A 27,699-nucleotide genomic window follows, 5' to 3' on the forward strand; every position below is an offset into this window, starting at 1 on the left:
ATAATCCCTTGGGACGATCCCTACTCACTTTTGCTACGTTAGTAGTAGTGTTGGTAGTGGTTTTTATAAATTTAAATTTGACATAAAAGGCTTTTCTTGAACCATACATTCACTACATTCAGTTTGGCGTATTGGAACGGCCGTCGTCACCTTGATTAACAAATGTTGCATTTACTTGTTCATGATGTTCACTTTGCACATGTCCATGGGGACAATTGGAAGTAGAATGTAAAACTCTTGAACAAGTCATACATGTCTCATTAGATGCATGATGAGAATGGTTAGGGAAGTAAAATACTTGATTTGCCGAGTTTTGGTTGATCAAGAATTGATCAAACCTTTGAGATAAGGATTTCATCTCGGCAACAATTTCATTGGAATGGTTGACTTGATGTAAGTCAATATTCTTCCTACCACTAGAATTCCTACCATTCTTGGAAGATAAAGTTCGATACAAATAATTCTCACTCATGCTCTCATAAAGACGCCACATGTCATCCTCATGCCTATCAATGTAAGAGCGACTTATGGAAGTATCAACCATGCCCTTGTAATTATCCGATAAGCTCTAAAAGAAATATTGAACTAATTACCATTTGGGCATGTCATGATGTGGACACTTCCTAAGTAATTCATTAAAGCATTCCCATGCCTCATGAAATGTTTCCCCATCCCCATGTGAAAATTCCTTAATTGAAGCTCTCATGGCATTGGTCTTAGAAACCGGATAGTACTTCTTCAAGAACTCTTGTTGCATTTCTACCCAAGAAGTTATTGAAAAAGGCCTAAGATTGTTAAACCAATATTTTGCCTTGTCTTTGAGGGTGAATGGAAAAAGTTTAAGCCTTAAGATCTCTTTCGGCATGTCCATGTACTTTACGGTGCAACATACTTCAATAAACTCATCCAAATGCTTGTAAGGTTCTTCACTTGGAAGTCCATGATAATTAGGAAGCATTTGTATGGTTTGTGGCTTGATCTCATAGTGGTGTGCTCCAAATGGTGGCAATTGAATGCATGTGAGTGTATTGTATTCAGTAGGCACATAGTGATCTCTTAAAGCAAGGGGAGGATTAGCGATTGGAGGTGCAACAGGGGCACCATGATTGCCTTGAATGATGGGAGTGGTGGAGTATAGATTGGCCTTGGCATTCCTAATGGAACTTGGCCTTGTTGTTGTGCTGGATGAACGAATGGTCTCGGCATGCCTAATGGAACTTGCATGTTATCATGATGCACATTGGGGTGGAGGATGCCTTGTTGGTCTATGTGACCGAGGTCCTCCACATAGTCCTCATTGTGTCCTTCCATTGATGAAATGGATTGACTAGAACTTTCTCTTCCCCTAGGGTTTCGAACAATGGATTCAAGATGAAAATTTAAAGGGACAAGAGTGGGTCTCAATGATCTACGACCATGCATGCACAATGCAACACAACAAGCAATAATGATAAACACTTAACCTTCACAACAAATCAACAATTAATAAACTTCCTCCACATACAATGTTTCTATACTCCCATACTTTTAACAATATGCAAGAAAAGTAAATTGCCTCCATGCGGGCTCATGATTTATCTAAGAATTAAAATACAAGCTTCCATGCGGGCCGACGATTTAACTAGAGATTGAGTAAGAAAAAGCTCACAAAGGTCCTTTAGCACTTCAACTCCAAATTTTTTTTTAGCTTTTAGCTTAGTAATTTTTTTTATGATTTTAGCATTTTTCCTTGCTTGCTTAGCTTCTTTGCTTGGATGCTCCTTTGCTCACCTTCTTAGCTCAATGCTCCTAGTCAAACAAGAACAAATACAATAAGTAATAAAAATTGAAATGAAAATAAAGTAAAGACATGATCAAAGGAGTACTAATTCCTAATTGATTTCACAAATACGACGTTGCCAATCAATCAATCCTCGACAACGGCGCCAAAAACTTGGTGGTTTGTCGCACACCAACCTAAAGTTTGCACTAAAAGATAGTGGTGTAGAGCTATGATGAATGTGGCCAAGTTTTACATTTAGAAATTGCCACTACTACCTTTCATTAAAAATATAGCTAGGGCAAGTATGGATCGTCCCAAGGGATTAATGAGTCGTACTAGGTTGAGGAATCAAGATTAGGGTTAGTAGGCCGAGTGATCAAAAGATTGGTTGATGGTTGAATTACACTAAGATACAATTTAAACTAAAGTAAACAATAATGCAATAAAGAGAATAAAAGAGAGAGAGAGAGATCTTGGGGTTTAGAGATCACCACTAAGCATAGCTTTTCTACACCCTTAACGAATAATTAATGAGGAGAAAAACATATATTGCAACAAAGTGTGTGTGTGAGGTTATTTCAACAAGTATGGATGACAAATTAAGCATATATTGTCTAAGCAATATGGTGGATCGTACAATATATCAAATTAAGCCATTAATACTTTCTTTAAGCTCACAATCCAAACACATCACAAGGGTAGAGATATATGTTACTTGCTTTCATAAGTATGGAACATCAACAACAAGCATGGATTATCCTCCCATTTAACATCTAAACTACAACTACACTACGATAAGCTAATGACATGAAATTAAACTAATTAAACTAAGGGAGAGGTACAATCCATTAAGAAATGAGTTTGAACCATCAAATAAACCACAAGAACATTCCATTAAGTGCTATGTCTTGACAATCTCTAGATTTATAACATTAATACACATAGACATGCATTAACAACACAAGAAATAGAGACAAACACATGAACATCTATTCTAGCATACATAGACATATGGATAGAATGAAATGATCAATTGGAAGTATTAAACCATACAAATCATTGAATAAACAAGATCTACATATATAAAAGTGTAAAAACATGTATCACAATACAAATCCCCTAAAAAATACATAAATCAAGATGTAGAAAGCATGCTTAGGGCTAACTTTAGCCCCAAGAGGATGTCTAGCCACTCATGGATGATGTCCTCCACCCCTCAAGGGCAAGCTCCATGGAAGAAATCTACTCATTGTTTGATGAAGAACCTCCAATGGTGTCTCTAGCCTCCTCCTCTCCTTTGCTTCGTCACTAAGAATTCTCTCTAAATCTCCCCTCTAAGTATCTCCAAAAGTATTCTCCAAAATGTGGCTTATATTCTTTATATAGGTAGGTCAAATATCACCCCAAATGAGCTGGGCTCGTACACCCAATATTCCTCCAATGATTAGATATGAGGCAACTTTTAATAAGCTGGAATTTGGATTTTCTCGGGATTTGGGAAGTTCGATCGATCGAACTTGTGGTGAGATCGATCGAATATGGCTGAGATCTATCGAATTGAAGCTGGATCGATCCTCTATGGCGATGCCTTTTTGGATAAAAACAAATCTGAGATATTTTGAAGATATTTTTGGGAAAAGGACAAAAGTGGTTGGTAAGGTGGTACAGTTGGATAAGATCAATCATTTGGATAAGGACAAGATGGTTCGATCGATCAGAAAATGAAGTTGGATCGATCGAACTTTGAGATCTTTGAATAGGGTCAAACATGGCTCAGATCCATCTTGAAGTGCTGAGATCGATGAAAGTTGGATCGATCGAACTTTTCTAGAGATCGATCGAAGTTGCTGAAATTCCACCTTTTGCTTCCTTTTGCTATACTTTGCTCTTTTCTTTGATTCATCCCAGAATTGCTTCATTTCCGCTCTTATTTGGCTGAGTTAGCTTATTTTAGGGATAAGTACCTGAAAATGGAAATAACATGAAATGAATCTAAAGTAGAAAAATAAGATAGATAAAGGTTCTAGAATACCTAACTTTAAGGGGTTAAAATGCGCACTTTTAGCGCTCATCAAGGACCCTTAAACCAAAATTACTAATCTATCAGTTCATACATGATTAAATTATCATCTAATAATAATTGCCAATACTACTAAAAAGTAGATGAGATTAGTAGATGAAAGACAAGTCTCCAAACTGCGGATCCTCAACTTCGAGACTGAAACTTCTAATAACCTGAAAAATGAAGCGTGGGTTAGACCCACGAGTAAGCTACTTCAACCAAGCCTCTAAAAACCGATAAATAAAACATCTCTAACCAAAATAATCATAATTAAAGTTTTAACATTTAATATAAGATGATACATATATGTGTGTGTGTGTGTGTATATATATATATATATATATATATATATATATATATATATATATATAATTTTATATAATATAAAAGTCACATCCTTTTAATACGTTCCTTGAATTCTAAAACCATTTAAAAATGATTTAAACATATACATACCTAAATCTAAACATCAAGAACATTCCCTTTTAACTTACATAACAAATTCATTTATGCTTTGACAAATAAACCACGCCTTTACAAGTAATTTATTAATACTTTGGCAAATCAACCATGCCTCTAAATGACAATTTATTTATGTCTTGACAACCCATCCATACCTCCAAAAGTATATTTTTATCCATACTATTAATTAGCAATTCATCCATATTTCCCATGTACGTATTTTGTTCATACAATTAATAAGGCCATTTACTTATGCCTTTGGCAACTCATACATGCCTCCAATTTAACCATGTACTAAACTTTACAATTAACAATGAGAAAAATCATTCATAGGTCTTTCATGCATATTATAAGTATATAAATAATTTAAATAAATAGTGTATTATGATTTCGTTAACAACACCACGTATAAGAGCATGATACACCTCATAATACAACTTATGAAATGATTATTACATGCTTACTAAAATACCATAGTTTTAACATGGTTATTATTATCTTTTCCATTAATTAATCATGTAAATATAATATAAATATCATGCAATTAAATCCTATACACCGTTCCCGAAGCCTAAGGACTTGTTCAGGATCCTTGAGAGATCAATTAGAAGTTATTCCGAGAAATTTAATGCACTCAATAGCCCTTAGCGCTCGAGCACTAACAACAGTGCTTGAGCGCTACGGACAGTGCTCGAGCGCTAACCTCGAGCACTGTACGTCCGCAGTGATACAGCCTCCATAGCTTGTTCGTTTTGCCTTCGATTCGTGTACTAGTAATCCTACATAATCCTAGGACATCCTAACTCATAATTTCGCATCTAATCGTGTATTAACATCAAGTTATATCATGGTTTAAATCAATGTAAACATTCTCTACGAAAACATGCAAATAAATATACACATATACTTATAACCCGTTTCGTTCTATGCGTTTAAACCTATGTCTTGGTGAATTAGCATACCAAATTAATCTGCAGATATTGATACCCAAGGTGTTAAACACATGGATTCTAAGAGGAGAGTTAGAAAAGAACTTGCCTGAATGTCTCGAAACGAAACTGGCGTCGTAAGCTTCCAGATCCGAACTGCAACTCTGGCTCCTCACCGCCATTCTCCACTGGTCCGGCCTCCCCTCTGGTTCACCCTCCCTTCTTCCTTCTCTTCCTCTTTCCTTCTTCTTCTTCCTCCCGAATATTTCTCTTCTCTTGGCATCTCTCTCTCTCTTTCTCTTTCTCTCTACAGATCTCTCTCTGCCTTATCTCTTCTATCTTTTATATATATTTCTGACTATATCACTCACCCAAATATATATACATATATATATAGTCAACAACACAATCCTTGTAGGATTCTAGCTATAACACAATACGTAAGTCATCTTAATATAAATATGTATCTCTCCTATTTATGCAGATCGCTGGACTTTTTGGGTCGCTCGATCGATCCATTGATTAAGCTTCTCTCTTTTTTTTTTGCTCGGAGCGCCATAGTCATGCTCTAACACCATGATAAGTAAAAAGCAGTACAAAGAAAGTGAAGAAGAATGTAATGCATTTTTCTGTCTTTCATTGAATCTGTCCAGTAGCTTATATACAGAAGAAAAGAAGGCAAACTTCCGAAAGTTATTCCTAATTACACATAATTACAAATCAATCACAAAGTTACAGCTCAATCAAATATTTGACAGATCATATTAGCAAGTTAATCGATCTCGAATCATATCAGAAAAATCTGTGTAGAATAATTCCTTTGCATTTACGTCGAGACATAAAAAAACTATTCCACTTGTGCATTGCATAAGTTAACAGATAAAACCTCTAAAGGTGGTTGGATGCTCTGTTCCTTATAATCTTCGTTGGAACATGAATCCTAATTAAAACATGAGGATCCCAATTCTCTGCAACAAAGCTTCCGTCCTCAATAATAAAAAATTCTGAATAGATACTTGGGAGACCATAGTATGTTGTTCACAACATCATTTGACACTTACACAACCTGATCTTCACTATATATAATATTAGAAGCAGAGAAAAACTGCTCAATGTGTGGGACAAGTGATCTGTTCGAAAGTAGATTACGGGATGATGATTTTTGCTAAGAAAAGGCCTGTTTTCGTTTATTAAATTTCATTAAAGTTTCTTCAATTGATTATATTCAAATGCAATATTGTTGAAGCTTGCTTAAGTTACAAACTATGAGCAGTGGCCACTTTACGAATGGCTTGAGAATATATTCACCTTTAAGAATGGACTTACTATTAGCAGTGGCCACTTTCTTCCACCATTATAAGTTTATTAGAAATTCAAGAAATTCAATTTATGTTAGTGGAGTTGATTCTTGTTTTTGTGCTTTTAGTCTAGAATTTGGTTTTCGAAGTTGACCTATTCTGTTGAAACGAGAGTTCAAATTTTTAGCTTGATCTATCAATAAAAATTATAAGCAATTTCATTTATTTTGTAGCCTAATAGAAAGTTGTAAAATTAGTTAATCGAGCAGTTAATAATTGACGTAGCTGAAGTGATTAGATGTTCACAAGGAACGAGGGTTACCTTGAATGGGAAAAGAGAATTTATCTCGCAGTACATTAATTGTATGTATTATAAATAAAACCCTAGGAAACTAATAGCAAAAAGAAACTAATTACTAAGGAAACCAAAAATATAAGAGACTTACCTAGAACTAAAATCTCTCTAAAAATTATAAAATAAAAATACATAAAAAACTTAAATAATTAAAATAAATAAATATGAATAAATTGTCCTACATGAGTCCCCTGCACTTCAAAAGAACTCATCCTCGAGTTTTTGTTACGAATCATATATGAGTATGAACAAAATTTTAAACCACTCACTTAACCTTGATGCTTCATAAGCTCCTTCAAGAATGATAGCAAAAAATCCACACATCCAAAATGCCATTGACGGTTCCCGATTTTCCTCGCCAATAATTATAATTGCAAGGCAATCCAATTCCATAGTCATAGGGTTGCACAACAGATTTATCCTACCCACTTCCTTCAGCAAAGGTACTAACCTCTCCAAGGAAATTTTTCTCTAAGAATCTACAAGTATTTAATCCTAGGGATGTTAAGGCGCCACATTAATAATTTAATTAACTAATGAATACGGTATCGTTTGACTAAAAATACCATTTCGTTAGGCTTTCCTTTTTCAATTTCCCTCTACTATCATCAATCTTTATTGCTAAAATTGAAGCTTTGGAAGATTTCACATATTTTTCTGAGTTAAGAAAATATTTTAAGATCTGAGTACATCAAATAACTCAAAGGTCATTTGAATCTCCTCTATCTTCCAGAATTTTATCCCACTGCAATATCTAGGTTAGTTGAATCATTATATATATATATAATTATCACCTATTCATTGAAATCTATATTCTTATTCACAAAGTCTAAAAAAAAAATTTATACCCAAATTTGTAGATTTATAGAGAAATCCTTAAAATTATTTTCAACTGTAATTTCCAAATATCTATTTTATGTGGAACTAATTTTAAGAGGGATAATAATTAACAGTGTTCATTGGTCGATACATTATAACCCCTCCAACCAGGCCAACAACAATTTTGGTAGGAACCACGAATCTTGCTTTTGTAAACTTGACTGAAACTGAAAATAATAAATTTTTGAAATTGCTAGCAATTATGGTAGGCATGTGTTTGAAATTGCTCCTTCAATCGGCCACTAGTGTCTTCCAATAGAGACGAAAGAACCGTATTTTCAAAGAGAATGATTGACTGGTATTGACTGATAGGAAATCAATTGTAGCAAGGTAACTAATTGCTCCTTGAATCTGAGAGTTGGATGACAAAAAACAGTAAGGTGGGTTTTTAGTCCCAATGTACCGTATTCATTTGTTAATTAAGTTGTTGATGCGACGCTTTAACAACCGTGAGATTCAATACCAGTAGATGCTTGGAGACAAATTTCCTTGGAGAGGATCCATTCCCTAAAGGTAACATCCAATTAAGATTATCACATAAGAAAATGCACCCCACCAGCCAAGTACGTGTAATCAATTCCCCCTTCCACGGAGACTTGCGTGACTATTGGAATTGGAGTGAGGCACTTGTTATCACTTGATTTTGAATTGCTCATGGGGGCCACTACCACTAGATTAGGAAAAGCACAAGGCAACCTAACATCAATACTCTTTGTTGTGAGATATAATTTTTGTAATTGGCTAATTTTGATGTCAAAACAAGTCTGATCGAGTTGTAATTTCAAGTTCAAATTTCAAGATCGAGATCGGCTGCAGAATTAGAAAGTTGTTCAAGTTTGGTATACTGTGATCTACGAAAAAGGAATGAACAATAATTTAGGAAGATGGGTTTTAAAGTTAGGACACTTTTCATACTTTGGTATATTTTCAAACTTACCAAAACAGTATTTTTTCCAAGTGTCTGGCCTTTATTGTTCAAGACTGGCCATCTTGAACCAGTTCAAGCTTTTTGGAATCGGTTCAAGAATCAAAAGCTTCCTTCGAAATTTCGCTAGCCATCTTGAACTGGTTTAGCTTTCCTTGAACAAGTTCAAGGCTTTGAGACAGGTTTGGTAACCTTTGTTTTCTGTTCTGATTATTCTTCCTGATAGGTATAGAATTCTTCCAAATTAAAGTCCTATGCATGAAAATTACCTTTTCTTATGCATATCTAGGTCTTTGAAAATTCTATATAAACCTTGAATTTCATCTTGGTTGATACAGATTTTGCATTACATCTTCAAAATTCTTAAAAGCCTATAAGGAGATATTTTTGGAGAAAATCAAATCTAATTTTTTTTGTCTTTCTTTCTAGAACACACACATAAACATGAGTGATTTTAGAGTGTTGTTCAAATCCTGATCGTGTTCAAAGTTTAGTAAATATTACATCTACAACGATCAGAGAAAGCAGTTTTACTTCTTCTACATCAAATTCAGATCTTGAAGAACAGAGGTGAAGCGATCACACTTTGAAAGGGTCAAAGCATTCGAGGAGTGTTGTTTGATCTACCATCAATCATTTTTACAAAGATTAAGAGTAAGCCTTAAGTCAAGAGCTGTTGGACTGGATGTCGCAAAGCCAGAAGATTATCAGCGATTGGTGTTTGATAGAATGATAAGGTTTGAGCCTGAGTCAAAGTCCATTGTACTTAATTTGTTTCAAACATAGTGAATCGGTTTACTTTGGACTGCACAATCCACGAGATTTTTCCCACAAACAGTTGGTCTATTCTACCAATTGGGGTTTTCTCGCTAAAAATTCTAGTGTTATCTCTAATTCTATTTACTTTACTTTATTTTTCTTACATGAGATTAATTGCTAAAATAAGTAAAGTTGTTTAAAATAGAAAGCCGCAGATCTGTTTTTAAAATCTAAAACTTTTTACACAAATAATCTTCCACTGCACATCTCACAATTGTTATGATCGTTAGACTTGTAATTTCCCAGTATGCTTCCACACTAACTTGATGCTCGAACTCTTCTATGTCGTCTTGAATGATTAACTTGGTTTGATCTTCTTCAACTTGGTTTGTATCTAACCCCATCAAACCATCAGTTATGTCTTCCATGCCTCTCTCTTTCAAAATGTCCTCAGCTTTAACAGGGGCAAAGATAAAATTTTGTTCACATCCAATCTTTTTTTTAGCTGATTTATCTTCAATTAAGAAAGGCGAAGCAACATAATTTTTCTTCTAAGAATTATGATTTGCTTCTACAAAATTATAGTTATTCTTCTTCTTGTAATTGTTGACACTAGAATACTTAACATAGGCTAGAACCCCTCGTGAACGTACAGGAACGTTAATCATATTCGGTTGGCCACACGAAACTTCATCTGTAAGTACTCAAATTGGTTCATTATCCTAGTTGCCATCAATCCCAAGTTCAGCGAGTCTCTTTCGGATTTGTAACATCATATGTTCCATCCGAACCAACTGATGTTCTCCAACATATATATCAATGGCTGCTCAAAGGGCATGCACTCCCCGATCATCAACGCGAGAGTGGTTGCTGCCAAACCAATCAATCACTATCAGATCAGGGTACGACAAGACTCTGATGGCAACCGACGTAGTGGAAACGAGTAGATGTTCACAAGGAACTATGGTTACCTTGAATCCACATGATATGGTACCTTGAATCTATAAGAAAAAAGAGAATTCAGAGAGGAATTTTTAATAAATGATTGAATTGTTTTTCAGCTGTCATAGTACATTGTATTGATAATAAATAAAACCCTAAAACTCTAATGAAAAGTAATAGCAAAAATAAAAGTAATTACTTGAGAAAACAAAAAACATAAGAAAATTACCTAAAACTAAAATCTCTCAAAAAATTATAAAATAAAAATAAATAAGAATCATAAATAATAAAAATAACTAAATATGAATAAATTGTCCTAAATCAATAATTGTCATTGTCTTCCAACAACAACATATTACTAAGGTCAATGAAAAAAATAGGGTTCTCGCGGGAGCCCAACAAGATTTTCTCGACAGAGACAACCACCCAGTCAGGGCTTCAAATAGGCTGTGACCCGTTTTGTAGGACTCAAAAGAAACATGGGTTCTAGAGGGGGAGAGAGAGTAAAGGAAAGGTAAGTTTGTTTCTATACGTGTGGCTAAAACAATATTTAACTTTCTTTACTTAACAAAATAGATTGAAGGGCCATGAAGTTTGAAAGATGGGAATAACAACCATAACTCTTGTTTAAGAAGCAAGCTAGACTTCTTTTTTCAGGCAAAAAGGTTTGAGAAGCAAGAGATGATGCCTAATATTGTAGTACAGAGCATTTATGGGTATTGGACTTGTTATATATATATATATATATATTGCCCTTGTATCTTCTGTATTTTAAGAAAAATTTTACAGTCAAAGGGGTGTAAAGGTCATATATGTCACTGAGTCGGAAAGCAGCCGGAAAAAAAAATAGTATCTCGCAGCTCTAGGATAGTTGGGGAGGGTTGGTTTGGTTTAAATTACACTTTGCTACTATATCACGAAAATCGTTCATGTTCTTTATTATTTTTATTTCTTTTGTGTTTCGTTTGTTTCTTCCTTTATCCTCTTCTTGAACGGACTAATACTGACAAGGAAAACACAAAGATAGAGAAATGAAGAAAAGAACACCACAAACAATGGGAGAAAAAGGAAAAAGGTATTCCATTTTTTTATTCATTTATTTTTCTGATACAAAAAAGAATAACTTATCTTTAGTGTGCAAAAGCTCCACATAACAATATATAACTGGAACTAAATGTCAGCATATGTTGTTAGAACAAATTTGCATTAGATTAAAAATTAATAAAAAATATATATAAATAGAGATGAACAAGACTAAATTCTGAACTGCACTAGATCAAGATCAATCTCTTTCGGAACCTTTCTAGGAGGAGGAAACTTTGGGAGAGAATGAGCAACTTTTTTTGCAGTTTCCAAGTAAGACACATATTTGTGAATCATCTCAATAGTAGTGTTATCAGCAATTGCATTATTGTCTTCAAAATTGGCGGTTTGGAAAGCTTGATTGATCAACAAATTATTGAATTCTTGTCTGCATTGCTTGATTGCTTGAATCTCTTTGAATGCCTTCTTCTTCAATGTCCAATTGCCTATTTTCCAGTCGAAGTCATAGAGCACAAGGAACCTTTGGCCATACATGGCTATGAATTCCAATGCAGCAAGAATGAACTCGAACTCTTCTACTGACATGTGATAAGCAAAGTTAATTCGTGTCCATCCGGGCTTCACTCCGTGGTAACCCTGTCAAAATTTATCATATATTAAGATCTAAAAAAACAGAAATGATAGTCTATACATTTAATAACCAAGTCCGCAATTTAGTAGTAAGAAAATGGTGAATTGGGTACCTTTTGGATGGCGGATTTGAAGGAAATTGAATGAGGCTCATCGACATGAAGAAGATGGTGACCGTAAGGTCCAGCACAAGCACACCCACCACGAGCCTGGATGCCAAAAAGGTCATTGAGGAGCTTTGCAACAAAAGGGCCATGAAGGGGTTTATCTCTCACGTTTCCAGACTCTCTCCAAATGGAAATTCCTCCATCACTTGCCTTGTTTTTTAAGTCATGAAATGAGGAATTTGTTGTGGAGAACACGAGAAAGGACAAGATAGCTTGCCTTTTTACACTATTATTTCCTAATACCCAAATGTTTGGATTTGCAAAAAGCCGGTCAAGCGCTCTGTCTATGAAATAGTGCTCCTGCTTTTGGATCACTTCATAACCAATGTATTCTTTTAACGAGAAAGCCATTGCTGTTCTTATTTTCTGAATAATTGGAGGAGTTCCGGCATCTTCTCTCTCTTCCACATCGTCATAATACAGTGTGTCCTGAAACACAGGCAGTATATTAGCAAACTTGGATTGGAATGAAACCATAAAATCACCTAGGCTAACTTTATATATGACGTCCTATACTCTCATATTAGCACGTAGATCGAGATTAGGTTAAAGAGAATCATATCTACATACCTCTTCATTGAATCCATTGACAAAGCTAACAGTTCCTCCACCACATGTTGAAGGCGGTGAAGATCCTAATTGATAAAGGACTTTGCTCATTAGAAGAATTCCGGGAGTACCGGGTCCCCCGACGAACTTATGTGGACTAAGGAATATTGCATCATATCCATCTACCTCACCGGATCTCATGTCAATCTCCACATAAGGACCACTACACATAATTAAGGCAAAGCAATTATCAATCTTACTATGTATTTTAGAAAGAAAAAATAAAAAAAATAAAAGTTGTACTATGTCCTACAGAAATTAAACATCATAACTCAAAAAAAAAAAAAAAAAAAAAAAAAAAAAAAAAAAAAACTTTTTATGTACCTTGCAGCAAAATCAAAACATGCAAAAGCACCATATCGATGAAGAAGTGAAGCAAGGGAGCGCGTGTCAGTGTAAATTCCGGTGACATTACTACATGCTGAGAAAGAACCCAACATAGGGCGATTTGTGTGCTGGTATGACTCGAGGTGTTGTCTTAAAGCTGCAATATCGATTAGGCCATTTTCATCTAGACCGATCTCTACAACTTCTGCTAAGCTTTGGCGCCACGAGAGGAGGTTCGAATGGTGTTCATATGGCCCAACAAAAACAACCCATCTTTCTTCACTCCTAAGGCTATTCAAAACCCTGTTCTTCATAGTTGATGCAACAACAATTCCCATAACCTCTTGAAGCCGTTTAATGGCTGCGGTTGTGCCTGAGCCAACAAACAGTAGTGCATCTTCTTCTTTGCCCCCTAAGCAAGACTTGACATACTTACTTGCCGCATGCACCATTGTTGTAGTTTGATCCCCCACATAACTGTCACTTGTATGAGTATTCCCTATTAACACAAATGGACAGTTTTCAATTTTGATGTTTAAGTGAAAAAATTATTGCAATTGCAAAATATGAGATATAAACCTAATATTTGACATAAAAAATTATACTTAAGCAAGCTTACCATAGAATGGAAGAACCTTCTCAATGATGTACTTCTCAATGAACTGAAGACATCGGCCAGAGGCAGTGTAGTCAGCATAGGTAAGCCGACGCTTTCCAAAAGGAGTTTCAAACTCCACATCACTGCCGATGACTTGAGACCTCAACCATGCTAGTTTTCCTTGGGGAGGGCCATTCGGCACATCATTTTCGAGCATCCTAAACGATTTCGAAACCTGAAGACTGCATGCTTTTGTCATATTCATGACCTTGACATGGAGTAGATCCGTCGTTGGGTCACGAGGAGTGTCTTTCAACATGGGTTGCTCAAGTTCCATGATCTTTTTCGAGAAATGATTGATACAAAGGATGATTTTGGGTGAAATGAGAAGTAACGCACAATAATAGATGAACAAGAGCAAGATGTTTTAATTGTTGGTGATGGTTTTGGGAGATAGGAAGGCTTAGTATATATAGGGGGCTCGGATGACTCTTGTTTACCATTGAACACCTAGTGAAAGATGTACGACCAAGCACCAACCAATCTTTGTTCCAAGTCATCGGCTTGGAGTTATAATGCCATGTGCCAAGTCATATGTATATTTTTGTTAAATATATTGCAAGTCAATTTTATTGACTATCAGAAAAATATATTCAGTGAAAGATTAATAATAATAATAATAATAATAATAATAATAATAATAATAATAATAGATTTGAAAAATAATAATTAAAAATCCTTGCATGATCCCTATGCATGGAGTTTGAACATAACCACAGGTGAAATGAGGTTTGATATTTCTAAAGACTGTTCTGTTTATATTATTGCACTTAACGCGGCTTGTAGAAACATGATAGTAATAATATACTTAAATTGACTAACTTATAAAACAAATGAAACCAATTAATCCGTTGACGCAGTCCACTATGACCGCTTTCAATCTCTTTGGTCAGATACAGTGCATGTAATAATCTGTTTACCCAATCCACTATGACCGCTTTTAATCTTATACTACTACTTTCATTAATTTGGTCAGACAACTAGGAATTTTCATGGGATCCCTTCAGCAATTTTATCTTTTCTCATCTTTCATTATTTTATAAATTATTTGTATCATGACTACAATAACTACTGAAAAGTTGGGGTGTAATTTGGGCCGGAACCAACTTTGTAGCAAAGTTGTATAATTTTTTTGGAATTAAAATTGACTTAGAAATCCAACTAAATTGGGGTTGAGTTGCGGGATAATTCAAACTTAACCCAAATAATGCAAAAGGTGAATAATGTGAGATATAAATTTGTAATTGATAATTTTCGTTGTCAAAACCAGCGCCTATTGTAAGACACCTGAAAAAGGACCTCACCTCAAAGCGACCTTAAGGGTAGGGAATCCAAAGCCAACAATCAGAATCCCCAGTTGTGATCGTCTAACGGTACAAAAAGTCCAAAAAGAAGATGGATTTGGATAGTAGTAATGTACCAACCCAAACCCAAAGGGTCACATGGACTATTTGGATAGGAGGTTTGATGGGTATGGATGATTACCTATGGATATATATATATATATATATAAATGTTCTACTCGGATTACTCTTGTTTACCATTGAAATTATTTTATTTTATTTTATTTTATTTTATTTTGAATTGGTGTTTGTATATGTATGGAAAGATAATTACAAGTGCACAGAGGGCATACCCTCATAGTAGTTCTGGAAAGGCCAGTATAAAGACTTTAAGAATAGGACCATTTCCTATACAAAATAAAAACAAATGTATGCTGTCTAAAGAAAATAATGAATATTAGCAATATAGATATCTAAAACTTCCAGCAAAATTTGTCTAGCCACCTCTTGATGAGACCTAGATAAATGACCATGAAGCCTTCGATTTCTCTCTTACTGAATACTCCATACAGCAGCCACAAATAACGTATGAATCATTTTGATGGTCTGTTGGGAAAACTAGTTCAGTAAGTCCTCAAATGTGAAAATTGAGATATTATATATCTTGAAGTATAGTTTTTATTTAAATTCTTGTCTCATCTAAATCAAAAGGAAAAGAATTTTCCTTTAAAGTGAACTCAAGTTGATAATTCTGTTGATGAAAATTCTGATGAAGATGTGCCTTTTATAACTAGGCAATTTAATCAGTTTTTGCAAAAGACAAAATAGGAGAAGGAATGGCAATGGGGCCAATCCTAGAAATTTTAACAAGGGGTTTGAAAATAAATGAAAATAAAGTAGAAAATTCAAAAGAAACTGAATTCACTTGCTGAAATTGTGATGATTTGCTCCTTTTCATTATTTATTTATTTATTTTAATTTTTTTTTTAATGTCAATTGTTTATTTTATGAGGGGCATTATTGGGGTTTTATTATGCAATTGACATAATTGGTATTTGGAAATGCTTAAGGGGCATAGTAGACTTTTATTATGCAAATGGCATGGAGGGAATTTGGTAAATATTGGAGGGCCTTGTGGTCATTCAAGGAGGTAATACTTTTGACCATTTTGTGGCTTGACACTTATGCATATAGGTGGCATATTCATGTATAGAAATTGAAGGAGTTGGGCAAACTTCTATTTTCTTCTTCATTGTTTTCTTTCGGCTCTTTTCTTGTCCCTCCATAGTCATTTCTTTTACATGTAAATTTGAGGTACTTGTGTAAGGAATTTGGTGGGGCGTTGCGAATGAAAAACATTCCTGGAATTATAAACTTCCTTTTGATATAAAAGTTGCCAACATTTCCTCACTGTTTGGATTACCAAAGGTGGATTTAAAGAGAAGGGCTATGGTTGTAATTCATAGAGGTATTCTTCATTTTCTTCCAAATTTGATGGCTTTAATTCATCCTTTGGGTTTATTTGAATTGTTTTAGCAAGGTTTCAAGCTTCTTTTGATATAGGGTTTTCTAAATTGCATAATCTTTACCTTTGGTCAGTCAGTTCTATTGATTTTAAATCCTTTTATTGTGATTGTACTATAAATGGGTGAAAAGAAGCATGCTTAATGTGTTATGTGTATTAACAATGAAATCAAGAACATGAGGTGATTATGTTGTGTTAATTTTGTTATTGAGCACACTAGTATTTTGAAAGGACTGGGTTGATAAAGTTTATTCTGCATGGAACAGAGATTGAATTGTTATTTTTAGAATGCTGTATATTGTATCATTATAAATGTACATTCATCTCGCATGGTTTGGGGATGAATTTGGGATGGAAATTAAAGTGGAGACATCTCATTAGATGATTGTTGAGAAAAGAATTAGAAGTGAATAATGTGAAAGTCAAATGACGGGGATTACCTCATATCTAGGTCGTTAATGGATCTAGAGAAGACGTAGGGACATACCCTGCATATGGTTAAGTCACTATACCCCAAATGGCGCTGGAGATTACTCTGGGTCAAGGATAGATGACTAGTTTTCTTCTCGTGGTGCTGGGGATTACTCTGGGCCGGATACATTAACCGTTGAGGTGTGTTGTTGGTTGGTGTTTCGGGAAGTTAGGAAGTGATAGTGACATTGGCATTAGCATTGCATTGCACTTCATTTTATTGTATCACATGATATTATTTTCCCAAGCTTGTATAATCCCTTTATTTTATATCTATTATATGTTTGGATTCACGGGGATATTAAGGAGTATGCTTTAGGCAACTCCTATTGAACTATTGTGCTTATCCATATTTTATACACAATCTTTTCAGGTCATGGCAATGAGGTCGTAGAGGGCGTTCCTCCCCAGCCTTAGATAGAGTTGGAACTGGTGGTTGTAGTGTTTTCCTTTTGTATAACAACCAATGTATATTCGTGGGACAATGTTGTATATTGTTGGTTCAGTTACATCCCTATTATGTAATAAATGTTATGGCATACGTTGAGACTTTAAAGTTGTAATATATGTATCCTACCTGTATATTTTCATATACGGTATTACGATGGGAATGGGTAAGTAGACTTGCATGGTGAGATAGGTTACAGGGATGTTTAGGTTGTTGAGACCTTATTTTCCAAGTATTATGTTCACAATCCAGACTCCAGTCTTGGTGTGTGACAAAGGTTTAAGGTGGTTTCTTAAACCTAGGGACAACGAGTAGAGGTCTGTCTACAGTAAGTGTGTAGTGACCTGCATTGTCTCACATGCTTATGTGTTACTTATTACTTGTTTTGTAAGTATATTTATGTATTTACGTGACTACGTGTTTTTTTTTTTTTGTTTAAAATGAAGCATGCTATATGTTTAAAGGTTTTAACTTATGACGTGTCAGTTTGGGACTATTATTAGTATCGCTGTTTCTTGACGAGTGTTTTATTGTGTAGTAATATGCCACCTCATCGGAAGAGTAAACACTTGGAGGCTTGGGAGATAGGCCTATTGTTGGACATGTTGGGGAGAGTTCCGCATCTCACCCAATTAGACAGGAAGGTTTACCACCACTTACAGAAGGGGGTGAAGAGACAGCCAGATGGGTGCTAACTACTCTTTTTCAGGATACATTAAGGTCACAGCCGATACCTCAGGTGGCTCTGCAGCCAGTGGTATCCGCAGAGGGAATTGAGATAGAGAGACGTCTCAAGCTTATGTGCAGATTTGTTAGGCTTATGCCTACACTGTTTGAGGGGTAGTGCAAATCTGTTATTTGTAAATGACTGGTTTGATCAGGTTGAAAAGCATATCTCTGCTATGGTAGTAGTTAGTGATCACTTGAAGATTCTTTTGGCTACTTATAACTTCACAAAGGATGTCAAATTATGGCGGAAGTCTGTGTCTAATAGGGTAGATGTAGAGACACCGCCATGGAATGTTTTTAAAGAGTTGTTTTATGATAAGTTCTTTCCAATAACAAGGAGGTAGGAGTTGCATAAGGAATTTGACTCTCTTTTCCAAAACAATATGATGAGCGCTGAAAAGTGCGCATTTAAACCCCTTAAACTCGAGTATTCTAGGACCTTTATCTATCTTACTTTCTTATTTTAGACTAATTTCATGTTATTGCCCTTTTCAGGTGCTTATCCGCAAAATAAGTCAATTCAGCCAAATTAGAGCATAAAAGATGCAATCTAAAGTTAAATGGAAGAATGGAGTAAAATGGAAGCAAAATGGTGGAAATAAGCAAACTTCGATCGATCAGGAATACTTTCGATCAATCTCACCTTGATCGATCTCACCTCACCAAGATGGATCAGACCCCTTGTCTTTATGCTCAAAGAATTTCCATCTTCGATCTATCGAACTTCCTTCAGATCGATCGAACTTCCTCGGTCTTATCCACAATTATCACTTTTGTCTTTTTCCAAAATATTCCAAAAATATCTCAGATTTGTCTTATTCCAAAAAGGCGCCGCCAAGGATTAATCGATCTGGCCTAACTTCGATGGATCTGGCGACAGTTCGATCGATTTCATCTGAATTTGATCGATCGAAAACAGAGTCCAACTCATTAAAAGATGGCTCGTGGTGCAATCATTGAAGGGACCCTAGTGCACGAGACCTGACCATTGGATATGACACTTGAGTTTCCTATATAAGGATTTTGAGCCATTTTTACATATATTTTCATATATATAGATACCGTCATGTCATATATCATCTATCTTGGAGAAGAGGTTAGAGCCTAGAGAGACATACACTATTTTAGGGAGTTCTTCCATTCTTCTAGGGTTCCCATTAAGAAGAAGAGCACTTCTACCATGGAGATGACCCTTGAGGATTGGATAACTACATCAATGAGTGGCTAAACATCTTCTTAGGGTTAGAGTTAGCCCTAAGCATGCCTTCTAGACCTTAATGCTTTGTATTTTGAGGGGATTTATGTTGTGATGTTATCTTGACACTTGATTTATATATGAATCTTGTTCTTACAATGATTTATGTTGATTAATACTTCCAATTGATCATTTCATTCTATCCATATGTCTATGTATGCTAGAGTAGATGTTCATGTATTTATCTCTTGGTTTTTGTGATATTGATGCATGTTTATGTGTATTGATGCTATGAATCTAGAGATTGTCAAGGCATAGTGCTTAAATAATATTTCTCTTATGATTTATTTGATGGTTTATACTCATTTCTTGATGGATTGTGCCTCTTCCTTAGTTTAATTAGTTTAATTTCTATATTCTTAGCTTAGATGTAGTGTAGTTGCCTTACTTTCTTAGATGTGAGGATAATCCATGCTTGTTGTTTGATATTCCATACTTATGAATGCAAATAGTATAATTCTCTAACTTGTTAGTGTGTTGATTGTGAGCTTAAAAGAAGGATTAATGGCTTAGTTTGATATATTGTGCTATTCACTAGGTTATTTAGACAATGTATACTTAATTAGTCAATCCATGCTTGTTGATTCAATCAATCACACCTCTTTGTATTGGAACATATGTTTTCCCTCATTCATTACACATTGAGTGTATAGAATGGTGATGTTTAGTGGTGACCTCTAGATCTCAAGACCTTTCTCTCTTGTTTTCTACCCTTTATTTATTTTAATTGCTTAGTATTGAATTCATTTACATTGTAGTTTAGTTAACCAAACAAACAATCTTTTGATCACTCAACCTACTAATCCGACCTTGTTTCCATATTAACATAGCCCCTAATCCCTTGGGACGATCCCTACTCACCTTAGCTATATTAGTAGTTAGAGGTAGTAGTGACACTTTATAAATTTAAACTTGGCCACACTTTCATTGCAACTTTGTTGGTGTTAGCAACGGTATCACACCACAATAGTATGTCAATGACAGAATACGAGAGCAGATTTACTTCTCTATCTCATTTTAATTCAGAAATTATGAGTAAGGAAGAGGATAAAGTCCACAAGTTTGTATAGGGACTTCACTGCCAGATCAGGCTTATTGTAACAGCATAGTGCCTGAAAGTTTATTGAGGCTATTGAGAGGGCGTTAATTGTTGAAGCCGAACTGAATAACAGAAATCAGACCCGAGATCAATAGAGGCAGAGATGGACCAATGGTTCTGTGACAGAGGGTCAGTGTGGTAAAAGACAGAGAGATGGTCTATCTCAGTCTACAGGGGAGTAGTCAGTACAACTTGCTCCTACAACTCCTGTGACATCAGGGTCGGGTAGGAGTGGAGTTGTATGTTTTCATTGTCAACAACCAGGGCATTTCAGGATTGAGTATCCGCAGTTGACTGTTGCCTTGGGGATTTATTTTGGATGTGGTCAGTAGTGCCACAAGGTGAGAGATTGTCCGAGAAGAGTTGGGGGTTATGGTAGTGGTCGTGGTTCATAGCAAAGGCTATGTTAGTCGGCCACAACACAGTCTGGGTTCAGACCACCACCACTGTTATAACCAGTTATGTCTTCTTAGGGATTGAGGTATGTTAAAATTAATACTCCTGTTAGGACTGGTCAGCAATCTGGGATCTAGGCTGGAGGTTCACAGGCCCAAGCACCCAAGGGTCGTGTGTATGCAATTGTCCTAGAGTCATCTTCAGGACCTTTAGTGGTAAGGGGTATGTTTCTAGTTTTTGGATCTTAGGCTTGTATTTTATTTGATTCCAATGCATCTTAATCATTCATTTCATAATCATTTGCACTTGTATCGGTATTGGAGATTAGTTTTCTGGACTGAGCGTTATGTGTTGATATGCTGGTTAGTGGTTTATTGTCTTTGAGTAGCGTGGTGCGGGATTGCACTATTGTGATTGCTGGGCAGACTCTTGTTTTTTATCTTATCATTTTTTAGATGACGGGATTTGACGTCATTCTCGGGGATTGATTAGTTACCAACTTTTCATGCCACGATTGACCGTTTCAAAGGTAGAATTTCATTTTATATGTTTGAGGGCGATTGTTTCTTCTTTGTTGGAGATCAGGGTGATTTCCATGTTTGAGCTTGTTATGGTATTCGTGGTTGGGATAGTTATGATTTTTTCTTGGCTAGCATCCTAGCTGAAGAAGATAGTGATGTGGGGACAGTGTATCCATTGGTTGTTTGTGACTTCTTAGATGTGTTTCTAGATGACTTGACGGATTTACCTCCTAGAAGAGAGGTTGAGTCTGTGATCGACTTGACGCCTGGTACTGCACTGATTTCTATGGCACCGTATCGTATGGCACAAATAGAGCTGGAGGAGTTAAAGAAACAGTTTGATTAGTTGAGGCTAAAGGGTTTTATTTTGCCTAGTGTTTCACCGTGGGGCGCGCCAGTGTTATTTGCTAAGAAAAAAGATGGTTCTATGAGGTTATGCATTGATTATTGGAAATTGAATTATGCAACCATCGAGAACAAGTATCCTTTACTGCGGATTGATGATTTATTTTATCAGTTGAGGGAAGCTATTTGCTTTTTCAAGATTGATCTGAGATCTGGTTACTACTCGTTACGAGTTCGGGATGAAAATATTCCGAAGACTGCTTTTTGTACATGGTATGGTCATTATGAGTTCATTGTGATGCCTTTTGGTTTGACTAATACACCAGCAGCATTCATGGACCTGATGCACCGTGTCTTCTACAAATATCTGGACCAGTTTGTGTTAGTATTTTTGGATAAAATTCTTGTGTATTCACGATCTCGAGAGGATCATGAGATCCATTTAAGGATAGTGTTATAGATGTTGAGAGAGCACCATTTGTACGCCAAATATTCAATGTGTGAATTTTGGCTACAAGAAGTGAAGTTTTTGGGACATATTGTTTTAGGTAATGGTGTATCAGTTGATCCTTCGAAGATAGAAGTGGTTCTAAATTAGGAATGTCCTAAGAATGTGTTCGAGATTTGGAGTTTTCTTGGCTTAGTGGGTTATTATCACAGGTTCGTGAGAGATTTTTCTCGCTTAGCCACTCCTATGACTCAGTTGATCTGAAAGGGAATCTGATTTGATTGGACTGAAACTTATGAGTCATCTTTTTCAGGAGTTCAAGACAAGATTGACTACAGCTCTAGTATTGGTGATACCTAAGCATAGCTTGGGTTATGTTCTCTTTTGTGATGCTTCTAGGGATGAATTGGGTTGCCTGTTAATGCAGAGTGGTAAGGTAGTGGCTTATGGATCTAGACAGTTGAAGATTCACGAGCTTAACTATCGCACTCATGACTAAGAGTTGTCAACAGTTGTTTTTTCTTTAAAATGCTGGAGGCATTACTTGTATAGTGAAAGATTCGAGGTGTTCTCGAATCACAAGAGTCTCAAGTATCTTTTTTTGTGGAAGGACTTAAATAACAGACAGAGATAATGGGTTGAGTAATTGGAGGACTATGATTTTGATTTATTGTATCATCCAGGTAAGGCAAATGTGGTAGCAGATGCCTTAAGCTGGAAATCTCGTGGAGTTTTAGCTGGGTTAGCCATTCGGAAGTGGAAGATGTTAGAGGATCTGGCAGAGACGGGATTACAATGTTATGATGATAGCGTTGGCAATTAGTCAGCTTTTCTGTTTAGCCTTGTGGCTCAGCCTACTTTTGTCACATGGGTGATTAAGTCACAAAGACGAGATTTAGATTTAATTGCTATTCATCAGTTGATTTTAGGTGGGGACACAGTCAAGGACTGGACCTTACACACAGATGGTGGTTTATGGTTCAGAGATTTGATTGTGGTTCCTTAAGTTTGTTGGGAAGATGTATTGCGAGAGTTTCACATATTTCATTTTACAGTTCATCCAGGTGGTACCAAGATGTATCACAATTTTGAGATGACAGTATTGGTGGAATGGGATGAAGAAGAATATGGCTCAGTTTGTTGCTAGATGTCTTACCTATCAATAGGTAAAGGCAGAGCATCAGAGACCCGCAGGTCTATTGCAGCCATTGCCTGTAGTGCAGTAGAAGTACGAGTGTATTACCATGGACTTTGTGATAGGGCTTCCGAGTTCACAGAGGGGTAATGAGGTTGTATGGGTTGTTGTTGATAGATTGACCAAGATAGCTCATTTTTTTGCATATTAAGGCAATAGATAACACATAGAACTTGGCAGATTGTATATTAGAGAGATAGTGAGATTGCATGGTTCCAGTATCCATTGTTTTGGACAGGGATGCCAAGTTCACATCGAAGTTCTGGGAAGGACTTCATGCAGCATTTGGTTCACCATTGCATTTTAGTATGGCATTCCATCCTCAAACAGACAGCCAATCAGAGCGTACTATCCAGATCTTGGAAGATATGTTTTGGGCCTATGTTCTTGATTTTAGCAGTAATTGGGAGGATCATTTACCTCTTGTTGAGTTTGCCTATAACAATAGTTATCAGTCTAGCATTGAGATGGCTCATTTTGAGGCATTATATGGTAGGCCTTGTCATTCTCTAGTTTGTTGGATTGAGGTGGGGGAGACAATCGCTTTAGGACCTGATATTGTTTTAGAGACTACAGAAAAGATTAAGTTGATTCAGCAGCGGTTGCTTACTGATCAGAGCCGACAAAAAAGTTACGTAGATAGGTGGAGACAGCCATTATCCTTTGAGGTGGGAGACCACATGTTTCTTAGGGTTTCTCCAGGAAAAGGATTTCTATAGTTTAGAAAGAGTGACAAGTTGTCACTACGTTTTATAGGGCCGTTTGAGATTCTGGATCGTGTAGGCAAGGTTGTTTACAGGTTAGCATTGCCACCACAGATGGACAGAGTCCATAATGTGTTTCATGTTTCAATGTTATGAAAGTATAAGCCGGATCCATCTCACGTGTTGAGTTGGGTTGATATTGACATTGATGAGGACATTTCTTAAAAGGAGGGACCCGTTCAGATTCTTGACACTCAGGAGAAAGTGTTGAGAGGTAAGACGATATATCCTGCGAAGGTTTTGTGGCGACACCACGGTGTCAAGGAGGCTACTTGGGAATGAGAGCAGGATGTTCGTTCCGCGTATCTGAGTTTGATTTCTTCTCCAGGTATGACTTGATTTCGGGAACAAAATCCTTTTATGTTGGGGTGACTCTGATGATTTGCTCCTTTTTTTTTTTTAATGTCAATTGTTTATTTTATGAGGGGTATTATTGGGTTTTATTATACAAATGACATAATTGGTATTTGGAAATGCTTAAGGGGCATAGTAAACTTTTATTATGCAAATGGCATGAAGGGAATTTGGTAAATGTTGGAGGGCCTTGTGGTCATTGTAGGAGGTCATACTATTGACCATTTTGTGGCTTAACACCTATGCATATAGCTAGGTGGCATATTCATGTACAAAAATTGAAGGAGTTCAGTAGACTTCTATTTTCTTCTTCATTGTTTTCCTTTGGCTCTTTTTTTGTCTCTACATAGTCACTTCTTTTACATGTAAATTTGAGGTACTTGTGTAAGGCATTTGGTGGGGCGTTGTAAATGAAAAACATTCCTGGAATTATAAGCTTCCTTTTGATATAAAAGTTGCCAACATTTCCTTACACTACAAGAAAAAAAGGGTTTCTACGAGGGGCCAAAAATGCCATGGAAACCTATTCACGGCGCATTCTAGGCCCTTGTGTATGAGGGTTCCGTAAATACTCAATTTTTTTTACGGGAAAAAATCTATCTCGTAGAAAAATAATAGATTCGCCGTAGAAATTTTTTTTATTTATATATATTAAATTTACTTACAACATGGATATTTTCCTGTTAATAATTAACCTACGAGGTGCCGAGGCATGCCGTAGAAAAGTTTTCTACGGTGAATTGTAATTACCTGTAGAAGACTCACGAGGTACCATCGCCTGCCGTAGAAAAGTTTTTTACGACGAAGTGTAACTACTCGTAAATAATCTCACGAGGTACCGATGGATGCCGTAGAAAAGTTTTCTACGGCAAGTTGTAACTACCCGTAAATAATCTGACAAGGTATAGAAGCATGTCGTAGAAAAGTTTTCTAAGGCGAATTTTAACTACCCGTAAATAATCTCACGGGGCATTGAAGCATGCCCTAGAAAACTTTTCTACAGCAAATTTTAGGTACCCGTAAATAATATAAACCATTCTCACGACTTGCCATGTATGCCGTAGAAAAGTTATTGAGGAGGATTTTCACTTATTTACGGTATTTCAAGCTCCCTGTAAATAATATATATATTTATAAATAATGCACCCTTAATTAATTCCCGTTAATCATCCACTACCTATAATTCACATCACTTTCAGCTATAATTCAATTCAAAAAACATACATATCCCATTAAATATATCAAAAGAGTTAAAACATTTTTACAATTCATCATTTATTAATGTTCCAAAATAGGAAGTACATCCATTTGTCAAGAAAATCATCAATTTCTTAGCACTTCTGTTGAAAAATTGATAAACCTTCTAGCACTTGAGTTTCAGTCTGCACTTGTCAAAAAACCATCTCACTGTACAAAATCCAAGGAAGTAGTTGCAAAATCCATGGTACAAAATCCAAGAAAGTAGCTGTATCACATAAGTCTCAAATTCAGAATCGTAATAAAAAGGGGAAATAACAGGATTATCATTTATGAATCAAACACAAACATTTTGCTAAAAATTTTTTCCTTAAATCTGCCAAAAATATTTCAAGCGGATAATTTTCTTTAATTGAATACTAGATTTTTGCATGGATGTATGAGAACAGATAATATCATAATCTCTTTATATTCATGAACACTACAATATCATAATATGTAGTCTCTTTATCTCATGATTATGAGCAAATCTGAAACATTCTGAAGCAAATCTAAAACATTCTGAAACAAATCTGAAACATTATAGGTTTTTGGTACAACGATTATAAGCAAATCTGAAACTTTGAATACAAGTCAAGTCTTATATATATATTATCTCAGTTTGCTGCTAGTTTAATTTATATATGTTTTCTTTTTATGTTCTATTTTAACAAATTTTCAGATTTTTCGTTTTTGGGCTGCAGTAGGATTTATGGGTCATATTTTGGTCCAAATTATTGTAATGAACCTTTGTTCATGGTTTTTAGTTGGTCTATATTAGTTTAATTAGTCAAAGTTTATATGTTTTTATTTATTTCTTTTCCCTAAGCAAAGTTCTCAAGTTTCTAAATAAGACTCCAAATCTTAGCTATGAGTGCTTCAATTAAGTAAAGAACATCTTGTTGACCTTAAGGATTTCATCCAATGACAAGCTAGTTGTTTTGATGATAACAAACCATTAATGGTGTTTAAGGATTAATATTCATATTGAGTGTTATAGATGACTTATATTCAAAGAAGAACCTCAATGAAGATCATAAAGACCATTCCAAGTATTCCATTATTCAAGATCACATCAAGGAAAGAAATGGATACAAAGAAGAGTTTCAAAGAAATATAGTTTGGACTACAATGAGCAAGAAAGCAACTCAAAGGAAGGAAGAAAGCGAGACTACCTCAAAGCCTAAAGATCATGGACAAAGCTTGAAGAAAATGGTAGATAGGATGGTGAGTGTTTAGGATTCAATGTCAAAGTATCTATGAATCCATTTGAAGCTCATCTCTATATGACCATGCATGTCATTACATCATTTATAAGTTCCTATGTCCATTAGCAATAGACTATGCACTTCATTCATATATAATTGTCATATGGAGTCTTTGCTAAAGAGTGAGTTAGTTCAAGCTTGTATAAGCTTTGAAAGAACTCAACACTTGAGCTAAAATGCTAGGACCATGCACATCAATTACATCGTTCACTTTGGTCTATAGAAAGTAGAGTCTAAGGCTTAGAACATATTTGCTCATCTATAAAGCCTTCATTTCAATGACTTGGTAACGGACTTTAGGACCCAACATCTGCCGGATGAAAAACTACTCTTTTGGCTAAGTATGAAAAATAGCAAAGTGTGAAAAATAAAATTTTGAAATAATAATTATTTCAAAATAATTTTTCCCGGTAATAACTCTTTATACTTCAAATAGCCTAAACTGATTTTATGGGATTTTTTCATCAATTCTACATTGGTCTACACAAGGATTCATTTTTACGAAAACTGTCAGAAATCTAAATTTGTACTAAAACTGAATTTCTACATTTTGA

General features: G+C 35.6%; 2 protein-coding genes and 1 pseudogene across 2 annotated transcripts; 1 reads left to right on the forward strand and 2 right to left on the reverse strand.

Annotated features, from left to right (window-relative positions):
• The first annotated feature begins 602 nt into the window (after positions 1-602).
• Positions 603-701, forward strand: LOC132310626 (small nucleolar RNA R71; annotated as a pseudogene).
• A 10,825-nt stretch (positions 702-11,526) lies between these two features.
• Positions 11,527-12,994, reverse strand: LOC132309219 (uncharacterized). The gene is made up of 3 exons (XM_059807547.1): positions 12,785-12,994; positions 12,161-12,643; positions 11,527-12,053 (listed from the first exon to the last, which is right to left on the reverse strand). The coding sequence occupies exons 1-3, from the start codon at positions 12,992-12,994 to the stop codon at positions 11,628-11,630; spliced, it is 1,119 nt and encodes a 372-aa protein (XP_059663530.1). The 3' UTR covers positions 11,527-11,627.
• LOC132309220 (uncharacterized) lies at positions 12,790-14,085 on the reverse strand. Its single transcript, XM_059807548.1, has 2 exons — positions 13,770-14,085; positions 12,790-13,649 (listed from the first exon to the last, which is right to left on the reverse strand). The coding sequence occupies exons 1-2, from the start codon at positions 14,083-14,085 to the stop codon at positions 13,096-13,098; spliced, it is 870 nt and encodes a 289-aa protein (XP_059663531.1). The 3' UTR covers positions 12,790-13,095.
• Positions 14,086-27,699: the final 13,614 nt, after the last annotated feature.

This window comes from Cornus florida, unplaced genomic scaffold, assembly GCF_030987335.1.
Source record: "Cornus florida cultivar Cherokee Brave unplaced genomic scaffold, ASM3098733v1 CherokeeBrave_3.0.0_Hap2_Chr05, whole genome shotgun sequence".
NCBI classification, from domain to species: Eukaryota; Viridiplantae; Streptophyta; class Magnoliopsida; order Cornales; family Cornaceae; genus Cornus; species Cornus florida.